Source organism: Lagenorhynchus albirostris, chromosome 7 (genome assembly GCF_949774975.1).
Source record: "Lagenorhynchus albirostris chromosome 7, mLagAlb1.1, whole genome shotgun sequence".
NCBI classification, from domain to species: domain Eukaryota; kingdom Metazoa; phylum Chordata; class Mammalia; order Artiodactyla; family Delphinidae; genus Lagenorhynchus; species Lagenorhynchus albirostris.
Window position 1 is genome coordinate 28,205,452 of NC_083101.1, and position 14,858 is coordinate 28,220,309.

At 40.8% G+C, this 14,858-nt stretch overlaps 1 protein-coding gene across 1 annotated transcript in view; it reads left to right on the forward strand.

Annotated features, from left to right (window-relative positions):
- ABCA1 (ATP binding cassette subfamily A member 1) overlaps window positions 1-14,858 on the forward strand; it is a 138,370-nt gene that overhangs the window by 59,492 nt on the left and 64,020 nt on the right. The window contains exon 7 of the mRNA XM_060154710.1: window positions 3,887-4,063. Coding sequence (XP_060010693.1) covers window positions 3,887-4,063 — 177 coding nt within the window. The remainder of the gene's footprint in view (window positions 1-3,886; window positions 4,064-14,858) is intronic.

Below are 14,858 nucleotides of genomic sequence, written 5' to 3' on the forward strand. Positions count from 1 at the left end.
TTAGCCAGACTCATCAAGAAAAAGAGGGAAAGGACTCAAATCAATAGAATTAGAAATGAAAAAGGAGAAGTAACAACTGACACCACAGAAATACAAAGCATCCTAAGAGACTACTACAAGCAACTCTATGCCAATAAAATGGACAAATTCTTAGAAAGGTATAATCTTCCAAGACTGAACCAAGAAGAAATAGAATATATGAACAGACCAATCACAAGTAATGAAATTGAAACTGTGATTAAAAATCTTCCAGTGAGGGTTTCCCTGGTTGCGCAGTGGTTGAGAGTCCGCCTGCTGATGCAGGGGACACGGGTTCGTGCCCTGGTCCGGGAAGATCCCACATGCCGCGGAGGAGCTAGGCCCGTGAGCCATGGCCGCTGAGCCTGTGTGTCCGGAGCCTGTGCTCCACAACGGGAGAGGCCAGAACAGTGAGAGGCCCGTGTATCGCAAAAAAAAAAAACCCCAAAAAACCCAAAAAATCTTCCAGTGAACAAAAGTCCAGGACCAGATGGCTTCACAGGTGAATTCTATCAAACATTTAGAGAAGAGCTAACACCCATCCTTCTCAAACTCTTCCAAAAAATTGCAGAGGAAGAAAAACTCTGAAACTCATTCTATGAGGCTGCCATCACCCTGATACCCAAACCAGACAAAGATACTACAAAAAAAGAAAATTACAGACCAATACCACTGATGAATATGGATGCAAAAATCCTCAACAAAATTCTAGCAAACAGAATCCAACAACACATTAAAAGGATCATACACCATGATCAAGTGGGGTTTATCCCAGAGATGAAAGGATTCTTCAATATACTCAATCAGTGAGATACACCATATTAACAAATTAAAGAATAAAAACCATATGGTCATCTCAATAGATGCAGAAAAAGCTTTTGAAAAAATTCAACACCCATTTATGATAAAAACTCTCCAGAAAGTGGGCATAGAGGGAACCTACTTCAACATAATAAAGGCCGTATATGACAAACCCACAGCAAACATCATTCTCAATGGTGAAAAACTGAAAGCTTTTCCTCTAAGATCAGGAATGAGACAAGGGTGTCCACTCTCACTACTATTATTCAACATATTTTTGGAAGTCCTAGCCATGGCAATCAGAGAAGAAAAAGAGATAAAAGGAATATAAACTGGAAAAGAAGAAGTAAAACTGTCCCTGTTTGCAGATGACATGATACTATACATAGAAAATCCTAAAGATGCCAACTAGAAAACTACTGGAGCTAATCAATGAATTTGGTAAAGTTGCAGGATACAAAATGAATGCACAGAGGGGCTTCGCTGGTGGCACAGTGGTTGAGAGTCTGCCTGCCGATGCAGGGGACACGGGTTCGTGCCCCGGTCCGGGAATATCCCACGTACCACGGAGCGGCTAGGCCCATGAGCCATGGCCGCTGAGCCTGTGCGTCTGGAGCCTGTGCTCCACAACGGAAGAGGCCACAACAGTGAGAGGCCCGTGTACTCCAAAAAGAAAAAAAAAAAGAAGAAGCACAGAAATCTCTTGCATTCTTATACACTAATGATGAAAAATCTGAAAGAGAAACTAAGGAAACGCTCCCATTTACCATTGCAACCAAAAGAATTAAATACCTAGGAATAAATCTACCTAGGGAGACAAAAGACCTGTATGCAGAAAACTGTAAGACACTGATGAAAGAAATTAAAGATGATACCAACAGATGGAGAGATATACCATGTTCTTGGATCAGAAGAATCAATATTGTGAAAATGACTATACTACCGAAAGCAATCTACAGGTTCAATGCAATCCCTATCAAATTACCAATGGCATTTTTTACGGAACTAGAACAGAAAATCTTAAAATTTGTATGGAGACACAAAAGACCCCGAATAACCAAAGCAGTCTTGAGGGGGAAAAACGGAGCTGGAGGAATCAGACTCCCTGACTTCAGACTATACTATAAAGCTACAGTCATGAAGACAATACGGTACTGGCAGAAAAACAGAAACATAGATCAATGGAACAAGATAGAAAGCCCAGAGATAAACCCATGCACATATGGTCAACTAATCTATGACAAAGGACGCAAGGATATACAATGCAGAAAAGACAGTCTCTTCAAAAAGTGGTGCTGGGAAAACTGGACAGCTACATGTAAAAGAATGAAATTAGAACACTCCTTAACACCATACACAAAAATAAACTCAAAATGGATTAGAGACCAAATGTAAGACCAGACACTATAAAACTCTTAGAGGAAAACATAGGAAGAACACTCTGTCATAAGTCACAGCAAGATATTTTTTGATCTACCTCCTAGGGTAATGGAAATAAAAAGAAAAATAAACAAATGGAATCTAATGAAACTTAAAAGCTTTTGCATAGTAAGGGAAACCATAAAGAAGAGGAAAAGACAACCCTCAGAATGGGAGAAAATATTTGCAAATGAATCATCGGACAAACGATTAATCTCTGAAATATATAAACAGCTCATGCAGCTCAATATGAAAAAAAACAACCCAATCCAAAAATGGGCAGAAGACCTAAATAGACATTTCTTCAAAGAAGACATAAGAAGCAGATGAAAAGCTGCTCAACATCACTGATTATTAGAGAAATGCAAATCAAAGCTACAATGAGGTATCACCTCACACCAATTAGAATGGGCATCATCAGAAAATCTATAAACAACAAATGCTGGAGAGGATGTGGAGAAAAGGGAACCCTCTTGCACTGTTGGTGGGAATGTAAATTGATACAGCCACTATGGAGAACAGTATGGAGGTTCCTTAAAGAACTACAAATAGAACTACCATATGACCCAGCAATCCCACTACTGGGCATATACCCAGAGAAAGCCATAATTCAAAAAGACACATGTACCCCAATGTTCATTGCAGCACTGTTTACAATAGCCAAGACATGGAAGCAACCTAAATGCCCATCGACAGACGAATGGATAAAGAAGATGTGGTACATATATATAATGGAATATTACTCAGCCATAAAAAGGAATGAAATTGGGTCATTTGTAGAGATGTGGATGGACCTAGAGACTGTCACATAGAGTGAAGTAAGTCAGAAAGAGAATAACAAATATCGTATATTAATGCATATATGTGGAACCTAGAAAATGGTACAGATGAATTGGTTTGCAGAGCAGAAATTGAGACACAGAGTAGAGAACAAACGTATGGACCCCAAGGGGGGAAAGCAGCATGGGGTGGTGGTTGTGGTGTGATGAACTGGCAGAGTGGGATTGACATGTATACACTGATGTGTATAAAATGGATGACTAATAAGAAAATAAATAAAGATTAAAAAAAACCCAAAAAGACTTAGAACTGGCCTATCAGTGAGGTAAGGGGCTTGACTTTCTAGTACTCTGCTCTGATACAAGTAAAAGGAAGAGTTCCACATTCTGAAATTGTTTGAACATAGTTCTTTGCATCAGCTAAATATCTGTATCTACAAATAAATAGTATAAATGCCATTTTTCATAATTCAGCCCAACCCCAGGTTAAGATATCATGCATTCCAAAATAATGAGAATTTTCTATTTTCTTTAATAAAAGTGGTTTTAGGAGTTCAGACTCTAGATTCCTACTGGGTGAATCACGTGTCCCACTTTTGAGAAAAAGAGTTGGACTCAGGATTTCCCCTCACAAGGAATAGAGTGTGGAGGTGATAAGTCAAATGCCACATTCCGGTTTTAATGTCCTGTAGGATCATGCCTTGACCCATCCTAAAGTTCAGTAGAGACCCTGTGCACTAGATACAGTCCAACAGTGTCCATTCTTCAAAACTGTATTGATGTGAAGTCCCCCAAAAGGCTTCAAGGACCCTGCTTCCCATCTTTGTAATCCAGTTTTGCTTCTCTCTCTTTGCATGAAATGCTTCCAGGTATTTTTGCAAGGCTACCAGTTACATTTGACCAATCTGTGCAACGGATCAAAATTAGGAGAGCTGATTCAACTTGGTGACCAAGAAGTCTCCATGCTTTGCAGCCTGCCAAAGGAGAAACTGGATGCAGCAGAGCAAATACTTCATTCCAACCTGGACATTCTGAAGCCGATCTTGGTGAGTAGGATTGCTGTGTGGAGAAGCTTCAAGCACTAATACTTTTGGAATGTGACATTTTTCCTTGGGCAGCGTGACTTTGTTTTTGTAGAAATATAGTGCTGGCTGGGAGTTGGAGACATAATTTGGCTCAGTGGTATTCTAACTGTCCTTTCAAACTTTTGGGCCACCTCTCCAAGAGTAAATGGGGGAAGAGTAAGTAGGGTGTGGCTCTGAGTCCAAGTCTAAGGTCCCTTGTGCCTGTTTCAATCAGAGAAAACCTCCTTTTTTATGGTTTTTAATATTGAAAGGGTTCATGTGAAGAAGGAACTCCACAGATTTTTAAAAAAAATTCTCAAAACCATTGATGGGAAGATGGATATCTATTCATTTTTAAAAGCCTATCAGAAAGGAGACATCGAGATGTCTCAGTGGGAAAACCCTGGAATTGGATGGGAGCACACTCAATAATTAGCTTAATCAATGAGAAAATTGCATTCACAGAAAAAAATAATCCCAAGAAAGCCCAGTCCATCAGCTGGGAATCACTAGTTCAGAGAAGCAGTCCATGAGAATCCATCCAACAATAGGGATGAGCCTGAGCATTCTGGTCGTCTGTGTGTTATGTCTTGTTCCAGAACAGGTATCTTTCTTTGGGTTTCCTTGGAGCTCTGGTGAAATGCCCCTTGGAACAACATCCTTTAGCATTCAGTGTTCAGGTTTCCTATTCACCACAGGGCTCTCTGATTTGTCAGTAGTTTCTTTTAAAACCAGGGAAAAAGCCCTAGAAGAAGGATGCGCCTGGAAAGAGATGTTCCTCATTATAATAGAAAGAAATTGGAATCCTCTGAGCCTTTGCACACCATGATTTCTCTAGAGAAAGATGGGCCCTCCTGTGGAACTAAGAAGGTTCTGTTTCTGGACCCTGTACCTGGATGATACCCTAGAATATTCCTTAGAAACACATGCCAGGGTTTACACTCTTGACTGACCATCAGGGAGTCCTTGTGTCCAGCTTGACGCTCTGATGCTATAGCTTCTGCCTGAGGTGAAGGTCGTAGTCAAACTGTGACTTTCGGATGCTTCTGTGGCAGGGTTGATGGTAATCCGGTCAGTGTGAAGGGTTTAGGCCTAATGCTTAAGATCTGTTTTTGTTTTATTCCAGAAATAGTATTTTCTGCTTCAGTGGTTGAAAATGTACTGAGTTATTTTCATTGCTCTGTGATTCCACTGGTAATGTTTCTAGAGTATAATTTTAGTAAGATATGTTTCTGCATGGAGATGTCTGCAGCCCCAGATAACTGGTCTAAATAACCAGATAAGCTCATCTGTGAAGACACTTGCAGCCTGTTGGCACTTTTTGCATCGTGAGACAGAGGGTCAAAGGTTGTTACAAATGGTAGACCGTTTCCTTGGACTGTTTTGGCTGTTTTGCTTTATTTCACAACAAGATCGAAATGTTCACCTTTTCAGCTGGGATGATTCAGACTTTGGAAAGATGAGTGCTTTTAGAAGACATAGTAATTTATTCTGGTGCCCATTCATTGTTTCACTTCTGTTTACTCATTAAACACCTATTGTGTGCACAACCCAGTAAAATCCCTCTAATTATATAATGTCTGAATTATGCTCTAAGTAGAATGATAGTACAGCCTTCATAATCTGACAGTCAGCAGCTTAGGGTTCAACTTGAAAATCTCTTCCTAGTTGGAAAAATTAGCGTGATCGAGGACATGGAAATGCACTGTCAAAACTGTCAGCTACATCACAGCCCATCCTGTCATGCTGTGTTTGTGCCTTGTAGACCAGTTGGTTCACGGTGGGTGTTGATTAGGGTAGCTGCCATATGCTTCCTGCCCATCTCTCGGGCATAGGAGCATCTCAGGTTCTGCTCCTGCCTGTCAGCTGTTGCTGTGAGATCTTCCTAAAATCAGAAAATGGGGCTCTTGAATTAGAACATAATGAGCGGCCAGGATGGCTCTGTGTAAAGATGTTTTAGGGGATACCTCTGGGATGAAGTGACTTCCAAACATTTTGAAATGTGACTCTTATAGCAGTGCCTTACTTGGAGCACTGGGGTTGATACTTGATTTACATTAAGCAGCCTTTTGCTTCTGCCACTCGGGTGGAATTTTGACATGGGTGATGGTGGATGGATGTTCCGTGACACCTCGTTGCACATGGGCAGTTAATTGCGCCAAGATATACAACAGGAGCAGCAACCAACATTGCGGGGGAGGGGAGAGAAACTGTTCTGTCCGCACGCGTTTCTGTACTAAAAGTGGATTTTGAGGAGAGACATGTTTTGAAACATTTCTCCTCTCTTTCTTTCTTTCTTTCTTTTTTCTTTTTTTGATGTGGCTATTTCTCTCTTTTTCAGCCAAAGTATTCTAACACTTTCTCCTGGGTCTCCTTCAGTTCCCTGATGACCACTTGGACCTCAGTATTTTGACAGAAGTGGGGAAGTGTGGCAGAGTAGAAAGGGTGTAGGCCTGGGGTCATCTGCATCTGGGTTCAAATTCTGCCTCAGCATTTTACCAGCTGTGGGACCTTGGATACATTAGATTCTGTAAGCCTCAGATAACGAGGCTTTTACCTACAGGTAACGTAGTTTACCCTTGGTTGTGACTATTGCTCAGGTATATGAAGAGCCTGGCATAAGGCCTGGCACACATTAGATGCTCAATAAATAGAAGTTAATAATTTAATTGATATGAGTAATATAAATTATATGCTGAAAGCCGTGGCTGGTAAGGAAGAAATTTTCTTTTATAAATCAGTGTTAGAAATCAGTCATATACCAAGCAAAGTAATCCTGAAGAATATTTCAATGAAAAATTGCATTCTTTGCTTAGGTATTGCCAAGGCTTCTTATCCTGTAGATTATTTGTTTATGCCTTGGTTATACCTTGCATAAAATGAAGGTATGAATTTTGCATATCAAGGTGTTCACAGGGCTGTATTCCTTTTTGGAGGCTCTGAACATGAATCTGTTTCTGAGCTCATTCGGATTGGTAGCTGATTTCAGTTCCTTGAAGTTGTAGGACTGAGGTCCCTGTTTTCTTCCTGGATGTCAGCTGGGGGCTGGTCTTTACTCATAGAGGCTGCCAGCATTCCTTCTCGTGCTTTTCATGTGGTCCCTCCCCAGCCACAGTGGTTTGAGCCCCTCTCATGCTTTAAATCTGATTTTTCCTTCTGCTACATCTCTCTGCTTCCAGCCTGAAAGTTTTTTGCTTTTAAGGGCTCATGTGATTAGACTGAACCCATCCAGATAATCTAGGATAATCTCCCTATTTTAACATTCATTACTTTTTACATCTGTAAAGTACTTTTTACCAGGTGAAGTAACTGATTGACAGGTTCCAGAGATTAGGGTGTGGACTGCTTTGGGGAGGGCATTTGTTCTGCCATAACTGCCTTTGGATTGGAACATATATTGGAACAATATTTCATCCTGTCTTTGAGGTGTTTTTCCAGTGCCCTTGGCTTTTTTTTATCAGTCCCGTTTCAGCCCTGTGTACTTTTTTGCTCATATTCTGAGAGTGATTCTAAAGTACAGTAGACACTACTCATTAAGGTTTGTAATGCACAAACCAAAGAGCAGTGGCTTTGGGAAGCGGAGCATCTCTGAACAAGGCGTGAGACATTCGTCAACAGAACCAACGCATATTTACTGTCTGTCTACTTTGTACCAGGTACTGTTCTAAGGCACTGAAGGTTCAGCCATGAACAAGGCAGACAAGGTCCACGTGGAGCTTTCATTCCATTGGGCACTGAGAACCAGCTTTAAGGCTGAGACTGGAAACTTGAGGAATTCTTCCTAAGTTCTGGGTTCTGTAAAGTGAGGGCTGCCCTTCCAGCAGCTGCCTGACAACAGTCTTGTTTCATATGGGACACTGTGAGGCCTAGTGAAAGTCTGTGTGGTTAAGTAGGCTTGGGCTCTAGTCCTGTCTGTGATGTGAAGATGGTGTCTGGTTTTTTTGTTTGTTTTGTTTTTTTGCGGTACGCGGGCCTCTCACCGTTGTGGCCTCTCCCGTTGTGGAGCACAGGCTCCGGAAGTGCAGGCTCAGCGGCCATGGCTCACGGGCCCAGCCGCTCCGCGGCATGTGGGATCTTCCTGGACCGGGGCATAAACCCATGTCCCCTGCATCGGCAGGCAGACTCTCAACCACTGCGCCACCAGGGAAGCCCGGTGTCTGGTTTTTGAGGTGAGGAAAACGGTGTCTGATTCGAGTTAGCAAGGACAGGCATGCAGATTGACCTCCATCTTGCTAAGACACTGCACGACCATGTGGCTAGACTGCCTTGACTTATACTTTCATCCAAAAAAGAGAAGTTCTATCTCCATGGAACAAAGTGTTCTGTTCTGTGTCTTCCGATGTGTGTAACACATTCTTGCAGAGGCGGAACTCAGTTCATAGGGCAAAGGAGTTAAGGTGAGTGGTGCTCTGAGGTGCCCAAAAGACTAGTGGGCTCACAGCTGGACTGCACAAGGATCGAAGGAGCAGGTGGAGGAGGAGTGAAGAGTTACCCTTGTCTTGAAGGGTCTTTGACTTGATGAGGTGAATATGAAACAGAGTATATCTGAATTTGAATGACCTTTGAAGCAGCACTCACACCAGTCCATCCCCCACCCTCCTAATGTGCTCTTCCCTTTGCTTTTCATTTTTCTTCCATATTTATTGGACACCTAGTTATTATGTGCCAGGAACTGTGCTGGACACTGAGTTGAAATAAAACACCAGCTCAGAAATTAAAGTCAAATTGACTTTGCTAGGTTATTGCATTTTTTATTTTAAGTTTCAGTCTATTACAACTTAGTTAAACTAAGTTTTTGGTGGGGCACATGCTGCAGCATATATAGAAATATAATGTGTATTATAGAATGCAGGAATATAATGTTGTACATGTGAAATTTATATAATGTTATAAACCATTGTTACCTCAATTTAAAAAAGAAAAAAATAAAATTCATGTGGAAGGAAAAACCTAGTGAGGATAGAAAGAATATAATGAAGTCATTTCTAATTAGGCCCAGAAAAGATGGCACAGTGGACTTGATCATTCTCAGGCCAGTGCCCCAGACTGTCATGCTTTTAGGAAATGTTTCAATGTTGTGATTAACACATTTTGCAGAAATGGGTAGGAGCTTTTGAGTAATACTCACTTGTCTATTCTTCCATTAATGATAGTACAGTATCTAGCTGTGATCTAAAAATATTGAATAATACATGAATTCCTGTTAGCTTAACACAGAACATACAGTCTTCACCAAAGGTTTTATTTTCCCTCTTTTTCCCCATTTGCCTTCGTACAAGAAAATCTTGCCCCTGTGATCAATGGGGACCTGTATGAATTCATAGCCAAGGGAATGTTTTTGGTTAAGGAAAATAGGAGGAGGAATTCCAAACTGTGAATGGCTTACCAGAGCTCTTTGGAAATACTATTGGCAAGTTTTGTCTGCCTTTGTCAAGTAAGTATGAGCCGGAGACCTCAGTTAACAGTAGGTACAGGCACATGGTTCTCCGACTTCATCGTGTGGCCTCATTTTAAGGCATATTGGCTGGGATTAATTTTGTTCAAGGAAGTTAGACATCTTTCAGATCTGATAAGTACTCAAGCCAACTTATATTCTTACCCTTCCTTCATTCCTGCCAATCTCCTTTCCTCTTCCCTCTCTCTCTTATCTTTCATCGAATTAAAAAGAAAGTTATGAAATAGTTCAAATATATAAAAAGGTACAGAAATAACATAAAGAACACTCATGTACCAACATCCATCATTTTATTATGCCTGCTTTAGATTCTTTTCAAGAAAGAAAACACTACAGATACAGTTTATGTCACCTGTGTATCCCCCTCTTTCCTCAAAGATAACCGTTATCCTGGAGTGGCATATTTTTATGCAACCATATATATATTTGCATTCTGTTAATAACAATATAGGGTATTGGTTTGCATGTGTTCATATTGTATAGGTGTGCATGTTGATTTGCAACTTGTCTTTTTCACTCAACGTTATGTTCTTGAGATTTATCAGTGTTGATAAATGTGGCATCTGGTTCGTTTTAACTGCTGCATGGTATTCCATTTTTATTCTAAAAAAATGTTTTTAAATTTCTTCTTCCAGTCTTTGGCTTGTTTTTTCCCATTGCTGATGGTATCTTTTTGCGCAAAGTTTTTACTTTCAGAAGTTGAAGTCGTTAGTTCCCATTTTTGGTTTGGACTTCTGTATTTTAAGAAGGCCTTCCCTACCTTAGGTTCATAAGTACATTTTCTCCTCTGTATCTTTTAAACTTTCATTTTTAGTTTTAGCTTTTCAATATACCAAGAATTTAATTTTGTATAGTGGTATGAGATGGAAAAATTACTGTCTTTTTTTTTTAACATCTTTATTGGAGTATAATTACTTTACAGTGTTGTTAGTTTCTGTTCTATAACAAAGTGAATCAGCTATATGTATATATATATCCCCATATCCCCTCCCTCTTGCACCTCCCTCCCCCCCTTGCTATCCCAGGCTGATCTCCCTGTGCTATGTGGCTGCTTCCCACTAGCTATCTGTTTTACATTTGGTAGTATATATATGTCAGTGCTACTCTCTCACTTCATCCCAGCTTACCCTTCCCCCTCCCCCATCCTCAAGTCCATTCTCTATGTCTGCATCTTTATTCCTGTACTGCCCCTAGGTTCATCAGAACCATTTTTTTTTCAGATTCCATATATATGTGTTAGCATACGGTATTTGTTTTTCTCTTTCTGACTTACTTCAGTCTGTATGACAGACTCTAGGTCCATCCACCTCACTACAAATAACTCAATTTTGTTTCTTTTCATGGCTAATATTCCATTGTATATATGTGCCACATCTTCTTTATCCATTCATCTGTTGATGGACACTTAGGTTGCTTCCATTTCCTGGCTATTGTAAATAGTGCTACAGTGAACGTTGTGGTTCATGTTTCTTTTTGAATTATGGTTTTCTCAGGGTATATGCCCTGTAGTGGGATTGCTGGGTCATATGGTAGTTCTATTTTTAGTTTTTGAAGGAACCTGTGTACTGTTCTCCATAGTGGTTGATCTGATCTTTATGATTTCTTTCCTTCTGCTAACTTTGGGTTTTTTTGTTCTTCTTTCTCTAATTGCTTTAGGTGTAAGTTTAGGTTGTTTATTTGAGACTTTTCTTGTTTCTTGAGGTAGGATTGTATTGCTATAAAATTCCCTCTTAGAACTGCTTTTGCTGCATCCCATAGGTTTTGGGTTGTCATGTTTTCATTGTCATTCATTTCTAGGTATTTTTTGATTTCCTTTTGATTTCTTCAGTAATCTCCTGGTTATTTAGTAGCATATTGTTTAGCTTCCATGTGCTTGTGTTTTTTACAGTTTTTTTCCTGTAATTGATATCTAGTCTCATAGCGTTGTGGTCAGAAAAGATACTTGATACGATTTCAATTTTCTTAAATTTACCAAGGCTTGATTTGTAATCCAAGATACGATCTATCCTGGAGAATGTTCCATGTGCACTTGAGAAGAAAGTGTATTCTGTTGTTTTTGGATGGAATGTCCTAAAAATATCAGTTAAGTCTATCTGGTCTCATGTGTCATTTAAAGCTTGTGTTTCCTTATTTATTTTCATTTTGGGTGATCTGTCCATTGGTGAAAGTGGGGTGTTAAAGTCCCCTACTATGATTGTGTTAGTGTTGATTTCCCCTTTTATGGCTGTTAGCATTTGCCTTATGTATTGAGGTGCTCCTATGTTGGGTGCATAAATGTTTACAATTGTTATATCTTCTTCTTGGATTGATCCCTTGATCATTATGTAGTGTCCTTCTTTGTCTCTTGTAACAGTCTTTGTTTTAAAATCTATTTTGTCTGATATGAGAATTGCTACTGCAGCTTTCTTTTGATTTCCATTTGCATGGAATATCTTTTTCCATCCCCTCACTTTCAGTCTGTATGTGTCCCTAGGTCTGAAGTGGGTCTCTTGTAGACAGCATATATATGGGTCTTGTTTTTGTATCCATTCAGCCAGACTTTGTCTTTTGTTTGGAACATTTAATCCATTTACATTTAAGGTAGGTGATTATCGATATGTATGTTCCTATTACCGTTTTCTTAATTGTTTTGCATTTGTTTTTGTAGGTCTTTTCCTTCCCTTGTGTTTCCTGCCTAGAGAAGTTCCTTTAGCATTTGTTTCAAAGCTGGTTTGGTGGTGCTGAATTCTTAGCTTTTGCTTGTCTGTAAAGGTTTTGATTTCTCCGTCAAATCTGAATGAGATCCTTGCTGTGTAGAGTAATCTTGGTTGTAGGTTTTCCCCTTTGATCACTTTAAATATGTCCTGCCACTCCCTTCTGGCTTGCAGAGTTTCTGCTGAAAGATCAGCTGTTAACCTTATGGGGATTCCCTTGTATGTTATTTGTTGCTTTTCCCTTGCTGCTTTTAATATTTTTTCTTTGTATTTAATTTTTGATAGTTTGACTAATATGTGTCTTGGCATGTTTCCTCTTGGATTTATCCTGTAGGGGACTCTCTGTGCTTCCTGGGCTTGATTGACTGTTTCCTTTCCCATGTTAGGGAAGCTTTCAACTATCATCTCTTCAGATATTTTCTCAGACCCTTTTTTTTTTCTCTTCTTCTTCTGGGACCCCTATAATTCGAATGTTGATGCATATAATGTTGTCCCAGACGTCTCTGAGACTGTCCTCAATTCCTTTCATTCTTTATTCTGCTCTGTGGCAGTTATTTCCACTATTTTATCTTGCAGGTCGTTTATCCGTTCTTCTGTCTCAGTTATTCTACTATTGATTCCTTCTAGAGAATTTTTAAATTTCATTTATTGTGTTGTTTATCATTGTTTGTTTGCTCTTCAGTTCTTCTAGGTCCTTGTTAAACATTTCTTGTATTTTCTCCATTCTATTTCCAAGATTTTGGATCATCTTTATTATCATTACTCCGAATTCTTTTTCAGGTAGACTGCCTATTTCCTCTTCATTTGTTTGGTCTGGTGGGTTTTTACCTTGCTCCTTCATCTGTTGTGTATTTCTCTGTCCTCTCATTTTGTTTAACTTACTGTGTTTGGGGTCTCTTTTTTGCAGGCTGCAGGTTCATAGTTCCTGTTATTTTTGGTGTCTGCCCCCAGTGGGTGAGGTTGGTTCAGTGGCTTGTGGAGGGGACTGGTGCCTGTGCTCTGGTGGGTGGTGCTGGATCTTGTCTTTCTGGTGGGCAGGGCCGCATTTGGTGGTGTTTTTTGGGGTGTCTGTGAATTTAGTATGACTTTAGGCAGCTTCTCTGCTAATGGGTGGAGTTGTGTTCCTGTCTTTCTAGTTGTTTGGCATGGGGCGTCTAGCACTGGAGTTTGCTGGCCATTGGGTGGACTGGGTCTTAGTGTTAAGATGGAGATCTCTGGGAGAGCTCTCATCGATTGATATTACATGGAGCTGGGAGGTCTCTGTTCCAGTGTCCTGGACTCAGCCCTCCCACCTCGGAGGCTCAGGCCCGACACCCGGCTGGAGCACCAAGACCCTGCCAGCCACATGGCTAGGAAGAAAAGGAAGAAAAAAAAAAAAAAAAAGAACAGCTAGAACCCCAAGCCAAATGGTAAAAGCAAAACTAAACAGAGAAAATCACACAAAGAAACATACATACTCACAAAAAGAGAAAAAAGGCTAAAACAAAATAAAAAAATAATAAAAATAGAAAAAATAATAAAAAAGATAAAAAATTTTTAAAAGTAAAAAAAAAGAAAAAGGAAGAGAGCAATCAAACCAATAAACAAATCCACTAATGATAACAAGCACTAAAAAGTAAACTAAGATAAACATAAAACCAAAAACGAATCAGACAGAGAAAGCAAACCCCAAGTCTACAGTTGCTCCCAAACTCCACTGCCTCTATTTTGGGAGCATTCATTGTCTTTTCAGGTATTACAGAGATGCAGGGTTTATCAAGTCGATTGGGGGGATTTAATCCGCTGCTCCTGAGGCTGCACGGAGAAATTTCCCTTTCTCTTTTTTGTTCAGCGCAGCTCCTGGGGTTCAGCTTTGGTTTTGGCCCTGCCTTTGCATATAGGCCACCCTCAGGCGTCTGTTCTCTGCCCAGACAGGAGGGGATTAAAGCAGCAGCTGATTAGGGTTCTCTTGCTCACTCAGGCCAGGGAAAGGGAGGGGTACGGTAGTCATAATTGGAATGGAGGGTGAGCCTGTGGCAGCAGAGGCCGGCGTGATGTTGCAGCAGCCTGAGGTGCACCATGTGTTCTCCCCGGGACTTTGCCCCTGGGTCACGGGACCCTGGCAGTGGTGTGCTGCGCAGGCTCCTAGGGGGGTGTGGGTAGTGACCTGTGCTTGCACACAGGATTCTGAGTGGCAGTGGCGGCAGCGTTAGCGGTTCATGTCCATTTCTGGGGTCTGAGCTGATAGCCGTGGCTTGTGCCTGTCTCTGGAGCTCGCTTAGGTGGTGCCCTGCCTTCTGTGGGCACACGGAGCAGGAATCCCCTCTCCTCACACACCTGGAAACAATGCTGTGTTGCCTCTCCAGCAGGTCCAGACTTTTCCCCAGACTCCCTCCTGGCTATCTGTGGCACACTAGCCCCCTTCAGGCTGTCTTCACATAGCCAACCTCAGTCCTCTCCCTGGGGTCTGACCTCCAAAGCCTGAGCCTCAGCTCCCAGCCCCTACCCGCCCCAGGGGGTGAGCAAACCAAAAAATTTCTATCTTATATGAGTAACTACTTGTCTCAGCAGCACTGGTTGAATAGCCCATCCTTTTCCCATTAATTTGTAATATTAAATCTGATTTACATCAGTCTCCTCTCTGTATTTT